The following is a 23,498-nucleotide window of genomic DNA, read 5'->3' as shown; positions in this document are numbered from 1 at the left end:
GAACAGTGGGAAGCTTTTTCCCAGGTCGGAGGTGACGATCACGAGGGGTCACGGGCTCAAGCTGAGAGGGGCGAGGTATAACTCAGACATCAGAGGGACGTTTTTTACACAGAGGGTGGTGGGGGCCTGGAATGCGCTGCCAAGTAGGGTGGTGGAGGCAGGCACGCTGACATCGTTTAAGACTTACCTGGATAGTCACATGAGCAGCCTGGGAATGGAGGGATACAAACGATTGGTCTAGTTGGACCAAGGAGCGGCACAGGCTTGGAGGGCCGAAGGGCCTGTTTCCTGTGCTGTACTGTTCTTTGTTCTTTGTTCACCTGCGTTCTCACTGGTTTGTTCTCACTGGAACGATGGAGGTTGAGGGGTGACCTGATAGCAGTCCACAGGATTATGAGAGGCATGGACAGAGTGGATAGTCAGAAGCTTTTTCCCAGGGTGGATGAGTCAATTACTAGGGGGCACAGGTTTAAGGTGTGAGGGGCAAGGTTTAAAGGAGATGTACGAGGCAAGTTTTTTTTATGCAGAGGGTGGTGGGTGCCTGGAACTCGCTGCCGGGGGAGGTAGTGGAAGCAGATATGATAGTGACTTTTAAGGGGCGTCTTGACAAATACATGAATAGGATGGGAATAGAGGGATACGGTCCCCGGAAGGGTAGGGGGTTTTAGTTCAGTTGGGCAGCATGGTCGGTGCAGGTTTGGAGGGCCGAAGGGCCTGTTCCTAAGCTGTAATTTTCTTTGTTCTATCCGTGATAATGGTTCAGGGATAAATAGTGCCCAGGACATCAGGGAAGAATCCTAGGGTCTTCTGTGAAATAGCGCCATGGGACTGTTACGGTCCATCTGAAAGAACACCTCCAATAGAGCGGTTCACTCCTCACAACACTGGAGCATCAGCCTGTGCTCCAGTGTCCAGAGTGGGTCTCGAACCCACGGCCTTCAAAGTCAGAGACGCTGGCGTTACACACTAATCCACGGCTGGCACAGTTAATAGTCAGCGGAATGAGGTACCCGAAAACAGCTGGAGCTTGTGGAATTCTACACCTGACAAGTACCAAGACCTTCAGTAACAGGATGGCACTGGCAAAAGGGTGAAGGGAAGTGGCGACACTTGCCTCCGTTTAGAAAAAGGGCTTTCCTCTGTGTAAAACGGGTCCACAATCAGCATTCTTTGACTTTGTTTAGATTGAATGAATGATTCAACAGGCTGGGGTGAAACAAAGAATGTGCATGTTTGGCTGTTATTTAATCTGCAGCTCACAGAAAAGCTGATTCCAGCAGAACCTTGTTCCAAACACAATACTGCCCAGAAAAAACAGTCGCTCGCGTACCGCTGGAGCTCTGCACATGTGGAGGATGCTGAGCTGTCTTGTGTGTGTCAGTCCCAGATATTTGCCAGTCTAACAGGGCTCAGTTGTACACATAGCAATACGGGCTCGAGGCTTCAGGCCATCAGGTACATATCCACTTGGATTTGCTTGTGGTTTAGGCTTCAAGTCCAAGCGCTGATTTTAGAGTGGGGGGTCCTTCGAGGGTAAAGAGAGTCAGAGGAAATGAGAACAAGAATAGAGAGAAAACTACTGATTCAGCACTCAACTCCTCTGTGTGAATCGCAACTATGTACTGGGCACTGCTTTAAACAACCCCTCTCTCCTCCAATTGTTATATGGTCAACCAACAATGCGCCTGCACAGGGCTCAGAGAACTGCGCTCGCCCAGACACGGTGCAGTGATCTGCACTCTCTGATCGGATTGAGACCAGCAGCCTGCCAATTCACAGAAGTACTAATGCTGATCACATCCCTTTCGGCAGAGCGATCTGTCTGTATTGTCCAGCTGCCTACTCTCCCATTGGTTTGGTGCAATGTGGTTAATCCAACCATGGCACCGGAAGCAAACTTTACCAGGGTAATTTTTAGGATTTTGAAATGAATGGATAGTTTGCGGAAAGAAACTTCTTCCTCTTTTGGCGGGATCGAGGACAAGCGCGCGTAACTGTAAAATCAGAACCAGGTCACGGATAAGTTAGGAAGCAATTCTTCAGACACAGGGTGATAAGTGTGGAACTCTCTCCCACAGAAAGCATTAGATGCAGTTCAAGTAATGATTTAAAATTAGTGATCACTAGTTATTCGCTAGGAAAGGGTATAAAGGAAGATGCAGAATGGGCAACTATGAGAGTTAGTATACAGTTTCCTTCTTCCGCCAGGAAAAAGATACAAAAGTCTGAGGTCACGTACCAACCGACTCAAGAACAGCTTCTTCCCTGCTGCTGTCAGACCTTTGAATGGACCTACCTCGCATTAAGTTGATCTTTCTCTACACCCTAGCTATGACTGTAAAACTACATTCTGCACTCTCTCCTTTCCTTTATGTACAGTATGTTTTGTCTGTATCGCGCGTAAGAAACAATACTTTTCACTGTATACATGTGACAATAATAAATCAAATCAAACCCACAAGGTTGACTGGGGTTCACTGACAATTGCACCATGTTTGGTACCATTCAATGACGCCTCAGATACTGAAACAGTTCACGTCCACATGCAGCAAGACTTGGACAACGTTCGAGATTGCGCTGTTCATAGAAATCATAGAAACCCTACAGTACAGAAAGAGGCCATTCAGCCCATCGAGTCTGCACCGACCACAATCCCACCCAGGCCCTACCCCCATATCCCTACATATTTTACCCGCTAATCCCTCTAATCTACACATCCCAGGACACTAAGGGGCAATTTTTTAGCATGGCCAATCAACCTAACTCACACATCTTTGGACTGTGGGAGGAAACCGGAGCACCCGGAGGAAACCCACGCAGATACGAGGAGAATGTGCAAACTCCACACAGACAGTGACCCAAGCCGGGAATCGAACCCAGGTCCCTGGAGCTGTGAAGCAGCAGTGCTAACCACTGTGCTACCGTGCCGCCCAATGCAAGTAGCATTCCTGCCACACAAGCGCCAGGCAATGACCACCTCCAAAGAAAAAGAATCTAACCATTTTTCTATAATGTTGGCTGGCATCACCATTGCCGAATTTCCCAGCCTTGGCAACCTGGGAGTTACCATTGACCAGAAACTAAACTCAAGCAGCCACAGAAATATCGTGGCGGCAAAACCAGGTCAAGACTGGGAATTCTCACCTTCTAGCTTCCAAAGTCTGTCCACCACCTAAAGGGCACAAGTCATGAGTGCGGTGGAATACGTTACCTGAATGAGTGCAGCTCCAACAACACTCAAGAAGCTCAACGCCACCCAGGAAAAAGCAACCCACGTGACTGGCATCATATTCACCACCTTAAACATCCACTCTCTCCACCACTGGCGCACACTGACAGCAGCAGGTCTGAAGATGCACAGCAACAACTCACCATGTCTCCTGCAAAACACCTTCCAAACCCATGACCTCAATCACCTTGAAGGACAAGGGCAGAAGGAGCATGGGAACACCACCACCAGCAGGTTCCCCTCCAGGTCATACACCATCCTGACTTGGAACTATATTATTGTTCCTTCACAGTCGCTGGATCAAAAGCCTGGAACAGCACTGTGAGTAAACCACACGGACTGCATGTGACCCCCCTCAGGATTGGGGGGCCCACAGCAATGAGTATCCCTCACGTGGCCTCACTAGCCACTCAATTCAAGGGCAACAAATGCTTTCCTCGCCAGCGACGCCCACATCCCATGAGGGAATGAAGAAAACAAAAATGACCAAAGACCACAAAACCTCAGGATGACACGCAGTCCTATTTGAGTCGTGTCTGGCCTTTACTCAGAGACTGGACCATCCAACCATTGCAGGAAGTCCTGCAGACTGAAACATATCATTTGAGAATTCACAATCCAAAACCAAGGCATCCTGGTCAGATCATCTCCAGACAAGGATTTGTTTTTAAGTCAGAAATTCAAAATAGATACACCTAGCAATTTATAACACAGTAAAATCAGCACAAGGTGCCCCAAAGGTACATCATGTAGACACATAATGGGAGGGGTGAACCAAAAGAATGATCAAAGAGGTGGGTTTTACGGAGCATCTAAAAAAGGAGGGGGAGATTGAAGGAAGGAATTCTAGAACTCCCTACAGTGCAGAAGGGGGCCATTCGGCCCATCGAGTCTGCACCGACCACAATCTCACCCAAGAAACCTGTTCCCGTAACCCCACATATTTACCCTGCTATTCCTCCTGACACTAAGGGGTAAATTAGCACGGCCAATTAACCTAACCCGCATATCTTTGGACTGTGGGAGGAAACTGGAGCACCCGGGAGGAAACCCACACAGACACGGGGAGAACGTGCAAACTTCACACAGTGACCCAAGCTGGGAGTCGAACCTGGGTCCCTGGCACTGTGAGGCAGCAGTGCTAACCACTGTGCCGCCCAAGCAGCTGAGGGCATGCCTGCGAATGGTGAGAAATCTGTGAGGGTTGTAGGTTTTGGGAGATTAGGAGAAAAGCTCCAGGGTTCCCCTAAAGAAAACAAATTTTCCACCAACATTGGGCACAGAACACAAGCTGAAATGATAAAACCTCGGGGACTGGCAATAAGGACCAGTGGCTGAGTGAAAATGCCTCCTTGGGTAGATCTTCAGCTACCCCCGATGGACTGCTTGCACAGTCATGTCCCAGTGTGTTCTTTGAAAGCTTGTATTTAAAAATAAACTCCATGCCGCCTATTTTTATTCAACTTGCAATTATCATTCTCTCATCTCAAAAAGCATCTGCGAGTCTGTTCTCCTTCTGGTTTTTATTCAAAAAAATTACACATCTGAAGTCACAATCAGACTAAGTCTTGTTAAAGCCTTTTGTGCTTCCCTCCCTGTGGGGACACGAGGCATAACGCACCGCTCAGAGGCACAAAATACAAGGGTGGCTGGTCCCTGCTGGGTTTAACCTAAACAGGGAGCCCCATCTGTTTGGTAGCATCGGTATTAACATGAGCATCACTTCACAGGCAGAATAGGCAGGCTGGAAGGAGAACTCTTTCGCCATTGGACGACGATTCTAACAAAGCCTTCCCTCCCACAGTTAAAAACAGAGGATTAAAGTCCGATTTAGACTTTAACTTAAAGAAGTCTGTGTGGAAACAATATTCTGTTCTCTTTCCCCAGATTAAAGACGGTTTCAAATAGATCTCGAGGAAGTTTTGAAACCACGCTTAGTAAGTGTATTTTTCCTTCACATCCCCCCCCCCCGCCCCCCACCACCCGCCTCAATCCCCAAAGCTCTTTTACCCACTGAGGCCCCCTTCCCTCCTCCCCCACAAGAGGTCTGGGCCAAATAGATGCTGTCCTCCAATATTCCAACTCCTCCTCCCTCCAATGACAGAACTCATTTGTAATCTCGGCACGGTTCAAACTGAAAAGCAGGAGTGCTGGTGAGGCAAACACGACCATATTCATCTCACAACCAGCCAAGCTCACAATCAAATTATTTAGAGTCAGAGGTTTACAGCATGGAAACAGGCCCTTGGGCCCAACTTGTCCATGCCGCCCTTTTGTTTTTAAACCCCTAAGCTAGCCCCAATTGCCCATGTTCGGCCCATATCCTTCCGTACCCATCTTACCCATGTAACTGTCTAAATGCTTTTTAAAAGACAAATTTGTACCCGCCTCTACTATTGCCTCTGGCAGACACTCACCACCCTGTGAGAGAAAAAAATTGCCCCTCTGGACCCTTTTGTATCTCTCCCCTCTCACAATACAACACATTTACAACACAACAACAACTTGCATTTCCATAGTACCTTGAAAACTGCCCCAAGGCACTTAATTAGAGTGTTATCAGACAAAAACTGTCGTAGAACCGAACGAGGAAGTATTAGGGCAGATCCTTGTTCACAGAGGAGGATTTTAAGGAGCGGAGAGAGGTAGAGCCAGAGGTATTTGGGGAGAGAATTCCAGAGGTTAGGATCAACGAGCAAGAATAATTCAACATCACAGTTGCCACACAGTAGCTTGTTTCAAAAGTTTAAACACAAGGAAGAGTGTGTTACTCCCTCTACCATGGCAAGCCCTCACCTTAAATTCCAAGAACAACATTAGCAGTGGGCCACCTTTTCCACACCCATATATATCAAAAACATCGAATAGTAAAGTGAATCATTAGAGTAGATGAACTGCTATTAGTTAACAACTAGACAAACTAACAAACCAGCATCACAAAACACCACAATACACACAAACAAATCTGGAAGTGGTGCTGAGATAAATAATTAGTGGTGTCAAAGGTCATTGTTGTTTGTAGACAGTGCAGAAGGAGGCCATTCGGCCCATCGAGTCTGCGCCGACCACAATCCCACCCAGACCCTATCTCCATAATCCCATGCATTTACCCTAACTAGTCCCCCTGACACTCAGTGGCAATTTAGCATGGCCAATCCACCTAGCCCGCACATCTTTGGACTGTGGGAGGAAACCGGAGCACCCGGAGGAAACCCACGCAGACACGGGGAGAATGTGCAAACTCCACACAGACAGTGACCCAAGCCGGGAATTGAACCTGGGTCCTGGTGCTGAGAGGCAGTAGTGCTTTTTAAATGCTTTTTAAAAGACAAATTTGTACCCGCCTCTACTATTGCCTCTGGCAGACACTCACCACCCTGTGAGAGAAAAAAATTGCCCCTCTGGACCCTTTTGTATCTCTCCCCTCTCACAATACAACACATTTACAACACAACAACAACTTGCATTTCCATAGTACCTTGAAAACTGCCCCAAGGCACTTAATTAGAGTGTTATCAGACAAAAACTGTCGTAGAACCGAACGAGGAAGTATTAGGGCAGATCCTTGTTCACAGAGGAGGATTTTAAGGAGCGGAGAGAGGTGTAGAGCCATAGTCGTTTGAAAACCAGATCATAGAAATCATAGAAACCCTACAGTACAGAAAGAGGCCATTCGGCCCATCGAGTCTGCATCGACCACAATCCCACCCAGGCCCTACCCCCATATCCCTACATATTTTACCCGCTAATCCCTCTAATCTACGCACCCCAGGACACTAAGGGGCAATTTTAGCATGGCCAATCAACCTAACCCGCACATCTTTGGACTGTGGGAGGAAACCGGAGCACCCGGAGGAAACCCACGCAGACACGAGGAGAATGTGCAAACTCCACACAGACAGTGACCCAAGCCGGGAATCGACCCCAGGTCCCTGGAGCTGTGAAGCAGCAGTGGTAACCACTGTGTTACCGTGCCGCCCTGCATCAATTTTGCTTTTTTCCTTAAATTCCATGAACAACATTAGCAGTGGGTCACCTTTTCCACGCCCATATATATCGAGCACATCGAATAGTAAAGTGAACCATCAGAGTAGATGAACTGCTATTAGTTAACAACTAGACAAACTAACAAACCAGCATCACAAAACACCACAGTACACACAAACAAATCCGAAAAAGAGATGCTGAGGAAAATAATTAGTGGTGTCAAAGGTCGTTGCTGTTTGTAGACCCAGGAGACAAATCTTAACTAAAAATTGATCAATGACCCACTCTTAACACTGGTCACTGATTATTAATTAATGAGATCTGTGAACTATCCAGCTGATCACACTGGGACATTGTTCCCCACATCCAAAAAACATTGATTTCTGCCTCGTCTTGTCTCAAGGTGACAAGTGAGTGAAGTCTCCACTCCTGTTGCTTTGTTTTTTTCTCGGGTTGAATGTTATGCTTGAAGACTCTTGCAGCAGAGCAGAGCTCAGCTGTTCAAAGCAGACAGGCTGAAAGACTAAGGAGGCCATTTGGCCCATCATGTGTGTGCAGCCTCTTGGAAAGCTATCCAGATAATCCCACTCGGCTGTTCTTTCCCTGCAATTCTTCTATTTTCAAAATTTATCCCATTCCTTTTTGAAAGTTACTATTGAATTGGCTTCCAATACTCTTCCAGGCAGCGCATTCCAGATCAGAACTCACTTGGTGAAACAAAAGGCATATCTTCCACCCACCCTACTGAGAGATTTATTTTGCGAATGATCTTAAATCTGTGTCCTCCGGTATCAGAGAATCCACATTGCAGGAGGCAGCCAGTCGGCCCATCGAGTCTGCACCAACTCTCATCGAAAGAGCATCTTACTCAGCCTCCCCCAAAATCCCTGTATCCCCGTGTACTCCCCCAGCTAATCCACCTAACCTATACAACTTCAGACACTAAGGGACAATTTAGCATGGCCAATACACCTAACCAGCACATCTTTGGACTGTGGGAGGAAACCGGAGCACCCGGAGGAAACCCACGCAGACACGGGGAGAAAGTGCAGACTCTGCACAGACACTGACCCAAGATCGGAATTGAACCCGGGTCCCTGGCACTGTGGGGCAGCAGTGCTCACCACTGTGCCACCCTACCGCAGCTGACCCTGCTGCCAGTGGAAACAATCTGGCCTTATCTACCTTTTCCAAAACCCTTGAATTATGTCGAGTACGGAACCCTCAGGAAGTTTAATTTGCTGGTTAAGTACCACAATTATGTATAGGGAATCATGGAACTATTGAAAATATCCATTTCTGCACAGATCTGAACAAAAAAATCATTTATCCGAGCAATTAGTGTCACCTTTAAATAAAGCCAAGAAATAGCATATAGTTAACTGCAGAGAAAATCTACATCCTGTGCAAAGTCACATGGTTAAGCAGCCACAGATTCACAGGTAGCACGGGCAGGGAACTAACCCGCAGCCTACACTTGGCGAGACTTACCCCATAATTTTCTCCACAACAGAGACTACGCTTCAAACGTATTCCATTGAAAGAGAGAGACAGACATGCATTTATGTATTGTTTTCCACAACCTCAGGATACTCAAAACACTTTATAACCAATGCAGTAATTTCTGGAGTACAGTCAGTGTTGTAGGAATCTTGGCGACCAGTTTGAAAGAAAAACAAGAAAAGTCTTGCATTTACATGGCAAGATGTTAGTATGCAGGTACAACAAGTAATTAAGGCTAATGGAATGCTGTTCTTTATTAGAAGGAGTCGAATATAAAAATAAGACTGTTATGCTTCAGTTGTACAAGTCATTTGTGAGATCACATCTTGAATAGTGTGCGCGCAATTCGGTCGTCTCATCTAAGGAAGGATGTAAATGCAGTGGAAACATTTTCTCATTTAGCGTATAAAACCACTGAGCTTTGAATACATCTATTAAATCTCCCCGTCACCTTCCCTATTCCGAGGAGAACTGTCCATGATTTTCTAGTCTCTCCACATAACTGAAGTCTCCTGTCCCAAATATTCGCAAACCAGACGTGCCATGCATCAAAAAGGATTTTCTTTATTCCTTCTTCCAAAGGATGTGGTCGCCGTTGGCTAGGCCAGAGTTCATTGCCCATCCCTGATTGCCTTTGAGAAGATGGTGGTGAGCCACCTTCTTGAACCGCTGCAGTCCACGTGGTGTACATACACCCACAGTGCTGTTAGGGAGGGAGGTCCAGGATTTTGATCCAACGACTGCAAAGGAACGGCGATATATTTCCAAGTCAGGATGGTGGGAGGTTTTTTTTTGGGGGGGGGGGGAACTTGCAGGTGGTGGTGTTCCCATTGCCCTTCTAGGTGGTATAGCTTGTGGGTTTGCATGATGCTATCAAAGGAATGTTGCTGAGTTGCTGCCCTGCATCGTGTCGGGTGTGTGTCGGGTGTGTGCCGGGTGTGTGCCGGGTGTGTGCCGGGTGTGTGCCGGGTGTGTGCCGGGTGTGTGCCGGGTGTGTGCCGGGTGTGTGCCGGGTGTGTGCCGGGTGTGTGCCGGGTGTGTGCCGGGTGTGTGCCGGGTGTGTGCCGGGTGTGTGTGGGGTGTGTGTCGGGTGTGTGTGGAGAGGGGGGGTACGGGATGAATGTTTAAGGCGGTGGATGGGGTGCCAATCAAGCAGGCAAGTGTAGATCTAACAAAGAGTATTTTCTGACTGCCACACAGATACAAGAGTCATTAAGCCAAGGAATTTCTAATGAATAAGCCATCCAATGAAGAGAAATATAGGTTAAAATTAAAACCAGGATATATAATTTCTGCACATCAATACTGAAATAAGAGAATTGAATGAGAGCTCGAATGCTTCAATCTCCAGATCTATCAAAATCCTCCTGCATCTCAAACCTTCTTTGCATTTCACAAACACACATTCCCGGGAGGGAGCTGATGAGTGGCAGGTGCTCAGGTGCTCTCAGCTCTCTCCCCTGTAAACACACGGGTCAAAACATTCCAGCTCTTTGTCTCTCCAACAACAACTTCCTCCACCCAACATCCTTTCCTTCTCTATGAACGGTATTTTTGTCTGTAAAGCGCGCAAGAAACAATACTTTTCACTGTTTACTAATACATGTGACAATAATAAATCAAATCACCAACCCCCCCCCCCCCCCCGCCCCAACCACCTGATATCACCAAACACCCCCTTCCATGTCCCTGACACAACTGCAACCACCAGGACTTCCGCCTTAAATCACTCAAAATACTCTCTCCCGTTTGGAACAGCAAAATCCATAATTGTACAGTTGTACATACAGTGTAAGTGGACAGAGTCAAAATGTGCAATCCTAGTGCCAGCATTGAACTGCTCTCAAACACTGTCACTGTTCCATTAGTTGACATTTTACAGGAGTAAAAAATATCAAATTATCCAGAAACTAAATGACTTCAAAATAAGCAGGAACAATACGAGGAAAATTACTTCTGTGCTCCCTTCCCCCGTTTCCCCTTCCGTCCCGGAGCCTTTGTATCCTGCAAGGCCCTCCAGCTCCCCGTCACCCTTGGGTCGCACATCCCAAGTGCAGCCTTTTCAATGGACATTGGCAGGTTGTTTGTCAAGGTGAGGCTTCACAGCCCCAAGGCTGATGCCTCGCACTCGCGTACATGCAGAAGCTAGCGCGTGACAATCATATCTGGGACTCCTGGATAATTCGCTCCTCCACGGCTCCTGGAACTCGCTGCCTGCGAGGCTGGTGGAAGTAAAGCCGACCAATGATTTCAAAAAGAAATTGGATGAACATTTGAGGCAAATGTGCGACAGAGGGAATGGGACTGATGGGATTGCTGTACTGGTAGCCGGCATGCACTTGACGGGCCGAATAGCTCCCTGCTGTGCTGTAATGTTCACATGACTTAAAGTTTATTTATTAGTGTCACAAGTAGGCTTACATTCGCACTGCAATGAAGTTGCTGTGAAAATCCCCTAGTCGCCACACTTTGGCGCCTGTTCGGGTACACTGAGGGAGAATTTAGCGTGGCCAATGCATCTAACCTGCACATCTTTGGACTGTGGGAGGAAACCCACGCAGACAACGGAGAACATGCAAACTCCACACGGACAGTGACCTGAGGCCAGAATCGAACCCAGGTCCCTGGCACCGTGAGGCAGCAGTGCTAACCACTGTGCCATCGTGCTGCCCTTATAGTGCACTGGAGGTCAAAGGTGGCAACAATATGGATTGACCATGGGATCACTTTAATCTGGTTGCCTGAGGCACACTAACACTCTGTCAACACGAGATATTTAATTTCAAAGTTCTAACATAAAATTATATGTTGCATTCTGCTAGCAACCATCCAAGAACATTTTCACTGTATTACTTGAGAGAGACAAAGTAACCAAAAAGTTACAAGAGAAACAATGCTTAAAGAAAAATAAACACAGATCATTCTTGACTCCAAAGATACGGGTGGAAAAATAACAATAAGTCTAAAATTGTATGTTATTTAGTACACTAAACATAGCCTTCAAGCAGCGAATCCAAAGGCCACAGCACAAAATTACAACTTTCTTGCTCAATAACAAATCATTTAAAAACACGAGAGCCTACATGAAGTTCAAAATAAGTGATGTTTATCACTAGTCGAGTCTGCTATGGATAGAGGCTGCACCCAATCCATCTCCAATAACCCAGTCACGTTAAAAATGCTAAATGTATCTCCTTTAAACTCCCAGTGCACAAAAAGAGTGCTGGATGGCACCCTGGATAGTGCTAGTTTCTCAAACAGGTTTATTTTAAAACGAAAACACTAGCAAACCCCCAATCCTCACATCCCCACCCCCCTCCGTCCAAAGAGAATGAACCCAAATGAATTAAATAGGGGAATTTTAACCATCCCTGAACAACCTCCTATTGAAGCTCAGAATTTAGTACCTTTGTACATTTACAGTCAAAATGTGTTCACAATTAAACGCGTTTGCAGTTAAATAACAGAGTAATAATCCAGATTCTAAACTTTGATAAAAAGGGGGAATGGCCAAGAATGTAGAAAGTTATTTCGAAACTTTTTAAAACATACACACACATATAAGTCAAGAGAAAGAGATGTTGCAATGTTTAGTAGCCTGGTTTTGTACACTTACGGACTGAGACTTTCTTGGCGTCCAAGCGGAGGGTGCGGTGTTGCAGGCTGTGCAGCCGGCTGTGGAGGTGGCTGCAGCGGACACACAGCGAGCTCGCCTCCACCTCCAGCTCCTGGAAGATGCCGCTGGCCAGGCGGCTCAGCTCGGCCAGCTGCCGGAGCAGAGACACCAGAGTGTGGCCGGACACGTCCTGCAGGCTCTCGAAGAGGAAGGCGCTTGGCAGCAGCGGCGGCGGGGACTCCAGCTCCAGCCTCCTCCTCCTCCCTCTCCTCCTCCTCATCCTCTTCCTCCTCTGCAGCCCGTGTCCATCCGCCTCCAGCACCCCCTCCTCATCCTCACCATCTTCCCAAACTCTCCCAAAGTCTTCGCTTCTTAACCTGGACACCAGCCGGGGCTCCACTATCCTCTTATAGAAGGGCATCCTCCTCAAAACTTTCCTTCCCCTCTCCTTTGCTGCAGCTTTTGCCTTGCTTTTTTTTAAAGGGATGTATTTTTAAAGATTAATTGGGCAACTCCAACTTTCCAATAGGACTCCCTCCACAGCCATAGTTCACAACTCAGTGGTACTCAAAGTAAAAGCCACACAGACCGAGAGAAAACTCCACTCACTCACTCTGCCCGAGGTATAGGAAGGAGGGAGCGCTCCAGGAAAAGCAGCAACCTGAACTCAAACACACTCAGCAGCGAGACACAGAGAAAAGCAGGAACAGCAGCAACCTGAACCCAACCACCAGGATCGGACTGTCACTGGCAAAACCAGGAAGAAGATCAAGAGCTGCATTCGCTCAGTTATTTCGACACAAAGCAATTTACCATGGGGTGGTCAGGGGGTGAAATTAAATTAAAGAATAAAATTAGGATGCTGGGCCACAGTGCCCAAGTTCACAGAGGCAATCAAATGATTCGCCAAAAGGGTTTTCTTTCAGGAGTGTTAATGAAAACACAGTGAGAGGTGTGGAGGGGTTTAGGGACAGATTTCCAGAAAGTCGGGACAGGGGAACTAAAAGCTTTTCCATCAACTGTGGGGCCACAGGGAATGGCCCACACAGGACCATTGTCAGAGAATGGGAAAGGTGACATAACGGTGAGGGAAATTGAGAAGGGCAAGGTACTGAAGGGTTTTAAAAAAAGAGTTTTTGCTTTAAGTGCGTTGAATGTCAAGGATCCAAAGTGAGGATGGGAGCAGTGGACAAGGTGGATAAATGGAGGGCAGGGTGGGACGAAGAAGGGCAGAGTGGGATGGTGCTGGGGAGAGTGGGATGATTGAGAGCAAGGTGGGAGGATACAAGGCAGGGCAGGTGATGAATGAGTAGCACTCCAAAAGCTCATGATTCTAAATAAACCTGTTGGACTTTAACCTGGTCTACCTGTGCCCACCCCAGTCCAACGCCGGCATCTCCACCTCATGTGAAGCTTTAACAGTATCTCAGCAACAACACATTTATATAGTGCCTATAACATAGGAGAACAGCCCAAGGTGCTTCACAAGAGCATTAACAAAAATAATCTGGCACTGGGTCACAGAGGGTGATATTGAGACTTGGTCACAGAAATAGATTTCATGGAGAATCTTTGGGGAGGAGAGAGGGGTAGAGATTTGACTTGGGGGAGTTTTGAAGGGGGGGGTATCCAGAGTTTGGGGAATCCCAGTGGCCGCCAATGATGGAATAAATAAAATTGGGAATGCTCAAGAGGCCAGAATTGGCCAAGAGGAGGTCTCAGGGTTGTGAGGCTGGAGGATAGAGATAGGTGAGAGAGAGGCCTTGGAGAGGTTTGAAAACAGAGGTGACAATTTCAAACTTGAGGTGCTGTTTAAGCAGGAGCCTGTATAGGTCAGCAAGTGATGGGTGAATGGGTGTTGCTTTGAGTTTTGACAGGGGCAACTGTTCTGGATGACTCAAGTTTATGGAGGGTAGAATGTGAAATGCCTTCTAAAGTTACAAATAGATTTTATTCATTGGAAAATCCTCGTGCGTAGAATGATACAGTGCAGAAAGAGGCCATTCAGTCCATCGAGTCTGCACCGACCATAATCCCACCCAGGCCCTATCCCCATAACCCCATGCATTTACACTAGCTAGTCCCCTGACATGAAGGGGCAATTTAGCATGGCCAATCCACCCAACCCACACATCTTTGGAGTGTGGGAGGAAACCGGAGCACCCAGAGGAAACCCATGCAGACACGGGGAGAATGTGCAAACTCCACACAGACAGTGACCCAAGCCGGGAATCAAACCCAGGTCCCTGGCGCTGTGACACAGCAGTGCTAACCACTGTGCCGCCCATGAAATCTGCAGCTCCCCGTCAGGGAATTGAACCCCAGCCTCCCGGGTGACAGGCAGGGATACTAACCATTATACTAACAAGGAGTTCAGTATATATATATATTAGTAAATCATTACAAATGAATGCTTCTGAATCCATGTTGATTATTCCCTGTGACTGCTGTGCTGTTAACACAGATGTGGTTAACGTCTTGCTATTTTGCATTTTCTCCACTTTACACACTGGGTTATGTGGTTTATAATGTCCACTATTGTTTAGGGTTTTTTTTAAATATTGGGATAACATTCTCTATTGTGCACTTGTCATTTGATGTTCCTGTCGCAGCTTTTGCCTATTTCCTCACTCACGTCCCTAACAATTGTAGGTATATCCTGTCTGTTCCAGTGCCTTGCAGACATTTCATTTCTGAAGCGTAGCAAAGTGTCTTCCTGACTGCTGCATACCTCCTCGATTTGTGGGGTAAAATAACTGGATCAAGATCAGTCTTTATCCATCTGTAATGTGAAAACTCATCACTTGCACACGGGTCCCACGGCTTGCAGACATTCTTTTGTGAAATGTTCATAATTTGTGCAGGAAACCTAACCATTTGTAAAGCTGTACTTAGCTGACCTTCTAAAAAAACATATCCAGATATCGCAGCACTGATGAGCGAATTGTGATTGTTGGCTGCAAAACAGCATTTCCTAATCCCCACAATGGTCCGATATATGCAATATATTAAGCAGTTTACCTAAAGTATCAGCTCTCTCATGGGACGATTGCCACAGATTTGCACTACTTCTACGTCAGACTGGCAGAAATTTGAGAAAAAAAAGTTTAATTGACTTTTATGCAATTAACACAGCAGATCTGTTCTACTGCTGGGAGTGACTAGACCTTGGCAAGTACAATGGAAAAGCAGCCGTTTTAATCTGCCATGCAAGAGCCCATGTTTGTTTTGTCGTAAAAATTCACGTTCATTTAGAAACTCAACACGTCTCACAGAAACATCTCAAAACACTTTGTGTGCATTGAGTTACCTTAAAGTCCAAAGGTTACTTGCATGGGCAAACACAGCAGCACACAATATGGTCCCATAAACAACAATAAGACAAATGGCCAGTAAATCAGTTGTGGTTTGGTGATATGGTTGTCCAGGAGATCCAAAGAACTTTGATTAACCAGATCATAAACATCTACCTGAATCAGCAACTGTCTACTGAGAAATAACACAATGCTATCAATACAACATGGACAGTAATGTTTAATTTGTAAGTTGTAGCCTATCCACTTTGTGGCTCACGTCAGTATCAGGCATTGTTAGATTACATATAATAGATTAACAAAGAAAGACATAATTAACATTTATATAGCACTTTTTGCAAACATAGGATGCCCAAAACTTGTTACAGTCAATCAGGTACTTTTGAAGTTTAGTCACTGTTGGAATGTAGGAAACATGGCAGCCGGTTTGTGGGAGCTCGCTGTGCATTATGGGATAATGATCAGATAAACTGTTATATACTCGTTCTGGTTGAGGAATAAATATCGGGATAACTCCCCTGATCTTTTCCAAAATAGTACCATGGGATCTTTCCCATGCGCCTCAGAGAGCTGACAGGGCCTCAGTTTAACTGCCAAAACTGGTCAAAAGCCAGCACTTCCGACTGTGCACTCCCTCAATATTGTTGAAGGGGGTCGGCCTGGATTTTGGGTTGAATTCTCCAAACTGGGACTTGAACCCACAACCTGAGGTGAGAGTGTTACCAACTGAGCCATGGCTGACAATCCTTTACCGCTGCTCCATTTCAGTGCTTCAACCCCAAACATGAAAAAGCACCATTATGACTTTTCAAATTCCATAACTGCACCCTTGAGTTCTCTCTATATTGTGATTGCCAATTTACTGCCAACCAGTCCCTGCCAAATGAGCTTGCTCAACACAGAGCAAGAAAGAACTAGCATTTAAATAGCTCCTTTATTAGAAACAAATTGACCAAGAGATATTTCAGAGCGTACCCATCAGACTTGAGCAAATAAGAGAGGTGACTGAAAACAAAATGGATGGCTATTCTGTGGTGAGTAACTCAGCTCCTGAGTCCCCAATCTCTGTCCACCATCTACAAAGCACAAGTCAGGAGTGTGATGGAATACTCTGCACTGCCAGGATGAGTGTGGCTCCAACAATACTAAAGAAGCTCAAAACCATCCAGGACAGAGCAGTTTGCTTGATTGGCACCTCATCCACCACTTTCAACATTCATTCCCTCCATCACCAACGCACAATGGCAACTTCCCATCGACCAAATTGCACTGCAACAAGTGACCAAGGCTCTTTCAACAGCACCTTCCAACCATGAAACCTCCACTAGAAGGACAAGGGCAGTAGACACATGAGAGTACCACCACCTGAGCGTTTCCCTCCAAGCCACACAACATCCTGACTTGGAACTATGTCATCGTTCCTTCACTATTGCTGGGTCAAAATCTTGGAACTCATTCCCTGACAGCACTGTGGGTGTACCTACACCACATGGACTGCAGGGGTTCAAGAAGGCAGCTCACCACCACCTTCTCGAGGGCAATTAGTAACAGACAATAAATGCTGGCCTCACATCCCAGGAAACACATTTTTAAAAAACCCATAGAAACCTATCCTTATATGTTATAGCAGGAACAGGACAGCAAATTTTTGGATGAGTTGATGTAGGACACAGTTCAAGAGGCTGGTGAGCAGAAGGCTGGAAAAGCCGAGCCTGAATGCAACACAAGAGAGGATGAGGGTTCAAACCTGGCAGCTGACACAAAAATGTCATGAATATGCTAATGCTTCTAACAAGGCGTCATCTGATATTCTGCTTGCAGATGGATTAGTTGGTGGGCACGGCCATTTTAAACAGATTCTTCAAAATGAAGCTTGACAAATAATATAATTAATCTGGAGGTTTTAACACCAGTGGCCACTAATGAGTTCTTGTACTCACAATAAGGCAGTAAAAAGATATCACATAAAATGATATGAGTGTCATCATTAACCACACTACCCTGGGAGTTTTACAGTATAATTGGGTAGGTAGAGTTCTTTTTACAAAACCCTTGTGTGAATCTGGTCCATTATATTTGTAATTAGTTAGGCCAGATTTTTAATATAATAGATTTTGTACTGTGACCTCAAGGACCAAATAAAACTAAACCTGTATCTACTTCACCTGATATCTGTTTGCTCAAGTGTTGGAGTTAATTTCCTGCAGTAATAAAGTGGGATAAAAGGAGAGTTATTAAACTAGATGGTTTACTTTTGGTTAGTATTTTCTGTTAATTTGTGTTTAGTAAAAAGAAAGAACTTGCATTTATATAGCACCTTTGCCAATCTCAGGACATAGAAACAAGGGTAGGCCCATTGCACCTGCTCTACCATTTAAGTTTATTTATTAGTGTCACAAATAGGCTTACATCAATATTGCAATGAAGTTACTGTGAAAATCACCTAGTCGCCACACTCCGGCGCCTGGTTGGGTACACTGAGGGAGATTTTAGCATGGCCAATGCACCTAACCGGCATGTCTTTCAGACTGTGGGAAGAAACCAGCACACTCGGAGGAAACCCACGCAGACACTGGAAGGATGTGCGAACTCCGCACAGTGACCCAAGCCGGGAATCAAACCCAGGTCCCTGGCGCTGTGAGGCAGCAGTGCTTAACCACTGTACCGCCCTTACAATTTAATATGATCGTGGCTGATCGGATACTTCAAGGCCTTTTACACCCACTATCCCCACAGCCAATGAAGTACATTTTGAAGTGTAGTCACTGTCGTAATCATAGAATTCCTACAGTTCAGAAGGAGGCCATTGGGCCCATCGAGTCTGCACTGATAGCAATCCCACCCAGGCCCTATCCCCGTAATCCCACATATTTACCCTGCTAATTTCCCTGACACAAAGGGGCAACTTAGCATAGCCACTCAACCTAACCTGCATATCTTTGGACAGTGGGAGGAAACCAGAGCACCTGGAGGAAACACACGCAGATACGGAGAAAACGTACAAACTCCACACAGGCATAGGAATGTGGTAGCCTATTTGTGCACAGTAAGCTTCCACAAACTCCACTGCTCCTGAGAGCACTGTTCTTGGTAGTTTTATGTTTACCTGAGGGGGTAGATGGGGTCGCGGCTTAAGATCTTGTTTAAAGAACACTGTTTTTGGCAGTGCAGCACTGAAGTGCCAGCTAATATCGTGTATTAGAACCATAGAACCATAGAAAATTACAGCTCAGAAACAGGCCTTTTGGCCCTTCTTGTCTGTGCCGAACCATTTTATGCCTAGTCCCACTGACCTGCACTTGGACCATATCCCTCCACACCCCTCTCATCCATGAACCCGTCCAAGTTTTTCTTAAATGTTAAAAGTGACCCCGCATTTACCACTTTATCCGGCAGCTCATTCCACACTCCCACCACTCTCTGCGTGAAGAAGCCCCCCCTAATATTCCCTTTAAACTTTTCTCCTTTCACCCTTAACCCATGCCCTCTGGTTTTTTTCTCCCCTCGCCTCAGCGGAAAAAGCCTGCTTGCATTCACTCTATCTATACCCATCAAAATCTTATACACCTCTATCAAATCTCCCCTCAATCTTCTACGCTCCAGGGAATAAAGTCCCAACCTATTCAATCTCTCTCTGTAACTCAGCTTCTCAAGTCCCGGCAACATCCTTATGAACCTTCTCTGCACTCTTTCAATCTTATTTACATCCTTCCTGTAACTAGGTGACCAAAACTGTACACAATACTCCAAATTCGGCCTCACCAATGCCTTGTATAACCTTACCATAACACTCCAATTCTCGAGTTGGAGATGATTCCATAATCTCCTGACTCAGAGGCTAGGGCATTACCCAATGGGCCACCATTGATACTATGGCCCACATGTTTGTCATGATGGCGAGCCTCTCCCATTTCCCATTTTCACAGGATTGGGTTCAGAGGGCAGTTCAAATTTTGTGTATTACGGAGGCAACTAGCGATTGGAATCATTGGAATCCTCCAAAGAAGTGGTATTTAGATGTCCCAGAAGTGTGAAACCCAAAGTGTTCAGTTTAATAGCAGATCTGAATGTAGTAGTCTCATTTGGATAGCCTGGGTGCCCCTTTGGAGAGGGAAGGTACCCTATTGGATATGGTCCTGGGACACCTTTCAGGGAAGTCAAGTGCCTCTGTAAGCATGAGTGTGTGCAAGAAGTGCATAAACTCATTAACTTCCAAGCTCATTAGAACTGTCGACAAAGCTGTTAAAATCAACTGTCAAAATTGTCAAGACAACATGTAGACATGATGAAGAAGGCCTCTCAAGAGGAACTGTCAAAAGCATTTGTCAATGGGAGCTGTCAAAATATTTAAAAGTTCTACTCCTAAATCTTTGAAAAAAAATATCTGGGAGTGTTTAAAGAAAATTATTGCTTGTTGATTGATTTGATTTTATTATTGTCACATGTATTAGTATACAATGAAAAGTATTGTTTCTTGCGCGCTATACAGACAAAGCATACCATTCATAGAGAAGGAAAGGAGGGAATACAGAATGTAGCGTTACAGTCATTTGATTTGATTTGATTTACTATTGTCACATGTATTAGTATATAGTGAAAAGTATTGTTTCTTGCACGCTATACAGACAAAACATACCGTTCATAGAGAAGGAAAGGAGAGAGTGCAGAATGTAGTGTTACATTCATAGCTAGGGTGTAGAGAAAGATCAACTTAATGCAAGGTAGGTCCATTCAAAAGTCTGATGGCAGCAGGGAAGAAGCTGTTCTTGAGTGGGTTGGTACGTGATCTCAGACTTTTGTATCTTTTTCCCGATGGAAGAAGGTGGAAGAGAGTATGTCCAGGGTACGTAGGGTCTTTGATTATTCTGGCTGCTTTTCCAAGGCAGCGGGAAGTGTAGACAGAATCAATGGATGGGAGTCTGGTTTGCGTGATGGATTGGGTTTCATTCACGACCCTTTGTAGTTTCTTGCGGTCTTGGCCAGAGCAGGAGCCATGCCAAGCTATGTTACAACCAGAAAGAATGCTTTCTATGGTGCACCTGTAGAAGTTGATGAGAGTCGTAGCAGACATGAAAAATTTCCTTAGTCTCCTCAGACAGTAGAGGGGTTGGTGGGCTTTCGTAACTATAGTGTCGGCATGCGGGAACCAGGATAGGTTGTTGGTGATCTGGACACTTAAAAACCTGAAGCTTTCGACCATTTCTACTTCGTCCCCGTTGATGTAGACAGGAGCATGTTCTCCACTACACTTCCTGAAGTCGCTGACAATCTCCTTTGTTTTGTTGACATTGAGGGAGAGATTATTGTTGCTGGACCAGTTCACCAGATTCTCTATCTCTTTCCTGTACTCTGTCTCGTCATTGTTTGACATCCAACCCACCACGGTGGTGCCATCAGCAAACTTGAAAATCGAGTTGGAGGGGGATTTGGTCACACAGTCAAAGGTATATAAGGAGTATAGTGAGGGGCTGAGGACACAGCCTTGTGGGGCACTGGTGTTGAGGTTGATCATGCTTGCTATTTCATGCGGTCTGTGATTAGTGCTGTGTGACTCATTTCACAACCATTCATTATCACAGTAGAGTACCTGCCATTTCAGTTTGATTGACAGCTACAAGTGTTTATAGATTCTTTGAAATAGGACTATGATTTCCAATACTTAGTTATGTGGAATTGTGCACTTGAATGAATGTTAAAGTTATAGTTTTAAAGTTAAAGTTTATTTTATTAGTCACAAGTAAGGCTACATTAACACTGCAATGAAGTTACTGTGAAATTCCCCTAGTCGCCACACTCCGGCGCATGTTCGGGTCAATGCACCCTAACCAGCACATCTTTCAGAATGTGGGAGGAAACCCACGCAGACGCGGGGAGAACATGCAAACTCCACACAGTCAGTGACCCAAGCCGGGAATCGAACCTGGGTCCCTGGCGCTGTGAAGCAGCAGTGCTAACCATTGTGTCATCGTGCCGCCCAAACAAATGTTTGTTGTTATAAAGCTTTATATAGTTGAAGGAATGTAAATGTAGTAAATGGGTTTTTATGAATGAAAGGTTTTCCATATAGTGACATCTGCAATGGACAGAACTTCATTTTACAGAATGTTATTTAATCTCGTCTGTCCCGGGACCATATCCAAAGGGATTCCTTACCTCTGGAATGAGGTGCCCTGACTATCCAAATGAAACTACTAATTTCAGACCTGCTCTTACCAGGACTACTCTGCACAAATCGGATTTCACACTCCTGGGACACACAAAGCCCAATTCGTTGGAAGAATCTGATGAATTAAATGGCCAGCTCCCTCTGTAAAACATGCAAAAAAACCACCCCCTAAACCCAACCCTTCAAAAATGGGAAAGGGTCTCTGTCATGGCTAAAATCTGGGCCATAGTACCAATTGTGGCTCAGTAGGTAATGCTCTTGCCTCTGAGTCAGAAGATCATGGGTTCATCTCTGCCCATGGTGGATACTGAGTGAGTTGGCATTGTAGATATAAGGGCAAGAAGTGGTGGTTGGGGGCATGAGGTACAGGGGCATAGGATGCCATAGAGCTATAAGGAGCCATTGGATGTGGATACAGGGCCATAGGTTGGCATATGGGCTATAAAGGGCAATGGGGGTGGGTATAAGGCATAAGCTGGGACAGGTTGGCATGGAAGGGGCACGGCAGTGTGTGGAGGGATGAGGATTGGAGGGATGTTTTATTCCTTTTGTAAAATTCTTTGTGCACAGCGTCAGAGTCCTGAGGCAGGTCTTCCACCCAGCCTGCCTCCACACTACAGCCCCTTTACCTCTTCCAGGGTCACTTGCCTGCCTGACTCCTAATCTAGCCTGCCACCCTTCCACTCCCCAAGAAGTCGGGTCCGTGGAGCCAGGAATTCTCTTGACTGTGCACCAGACGCATGGACAAAAATCAGGCCCATGTGTTTTCCCACTGCACAATCCTGCAAATGAACGTATTTGACACGTTTACCATCCTTAAATATTGTCGCTCAGTAAGAAGTCTCACACCAGGTCAAAGTCCCAACAGGTTTATTTGGCATCACGAGCTTTTGGAGCACTGCTCCTTCATCAGGTGAGTCAAGTTATTGTAGCTAAAATCACGGGAAAACAATGATAGTCCATTCTTATTTGGTTTCTTTAATCAGGACAGTGGTACATGGACTACAATTGGCCTGGTGCCTCAAGGGACAGAGGGGTCAAAACAGCCAAAATTCATGCTCCTGATCATGATCAGTACTAAAGATAACACAGATATTGTTGCCAGGTGAGGACATGATCAGGCTCAATGATCATTCCCTCAGTCAAACAGCCTTTTTGGATGCCATGTGAAAGATGGGCAGAAAGGCAGGCTTAGTGGAGGGCTCTCAGCGGCAGCAGGGCTATGCCCTAACATGTTCCAACAAGGGTCTGACAAGTCATCCAGCATTTTCTGTTTCTAATTCTGACAAGTCAGCACACTTGTAAGTCTCCAAATCATGTGATTGAATCATCCAAACAGGCTTCTGTTTGCCCAATGTGAAATACTGCATTCTACATGGACGTAGTCTACCCATCTAAACTGAGGGGGCTTGGTCAAGAGGTTAGCAAGAGCCAGGACTTGGGACGCTCCAGAACTTAATTAGCTCACGTTAATTGGCTCAGTGTGCAGCAGAAGGTTATAGGGGTTCAAGTCGACTCCAGAGTTCAGCACAAAATCTATGCCAACATCCCAGTGCAGAAATGGGAGAGATGGGAGAGGTGCTGTCTTCCAGATGAGACTTTAACTTGAGACCCCAGCTTCCATCTCGGGTGGATGTAAAATGTCGAAGAAGAACACGGCAATTCTCCCCAGGGTCTTGGTCC

The 23,498-nt window shown here is 45.9% G+C and overlaps 1 protein-coding gene across 1 annotated transcript in view; it reads right to left on the bottom strand.

The window, feature by feature from the left end:
* LOC144504890 (NHS-like protein 1) overlaps positions 1-12,756 on the bottom strand; it is a 259,032-nt gene extending 246,276 nt beyond the window's left edge. Inside the window, exon 1 of the mRNA XM_078230638.1 lies at positions 12,336-12,756. Within this exon, the coding sequence (XP_078086764.1) occupies positions 12,336-12,756 (421 nt within the window). The remainder of the gene's footprint in view (positions 1-12,335) is intronic.
* Between the last annotated feature and the right edge of the window lie 10,742 nt (positions 12,757-23,498).

This window comes from Mustelus asterias, chromosome 15 (assembly GCF_964213995.1).
Source record: "Mustelus asterias chromosome 15, sMusAst1.hap1.1, whole genome shotgun sequence".
In the NCBI taxonomy this organism is placed as follows: Eukaryota; Metazoa; Chordata; class Chondrichthyes; order Carcharhiniformes; family Triakidae; genus Mustelus; species Mustelus asterias.
This window is presented reverse-complemented; position numbering and strand designations above follow the sequence as displayed.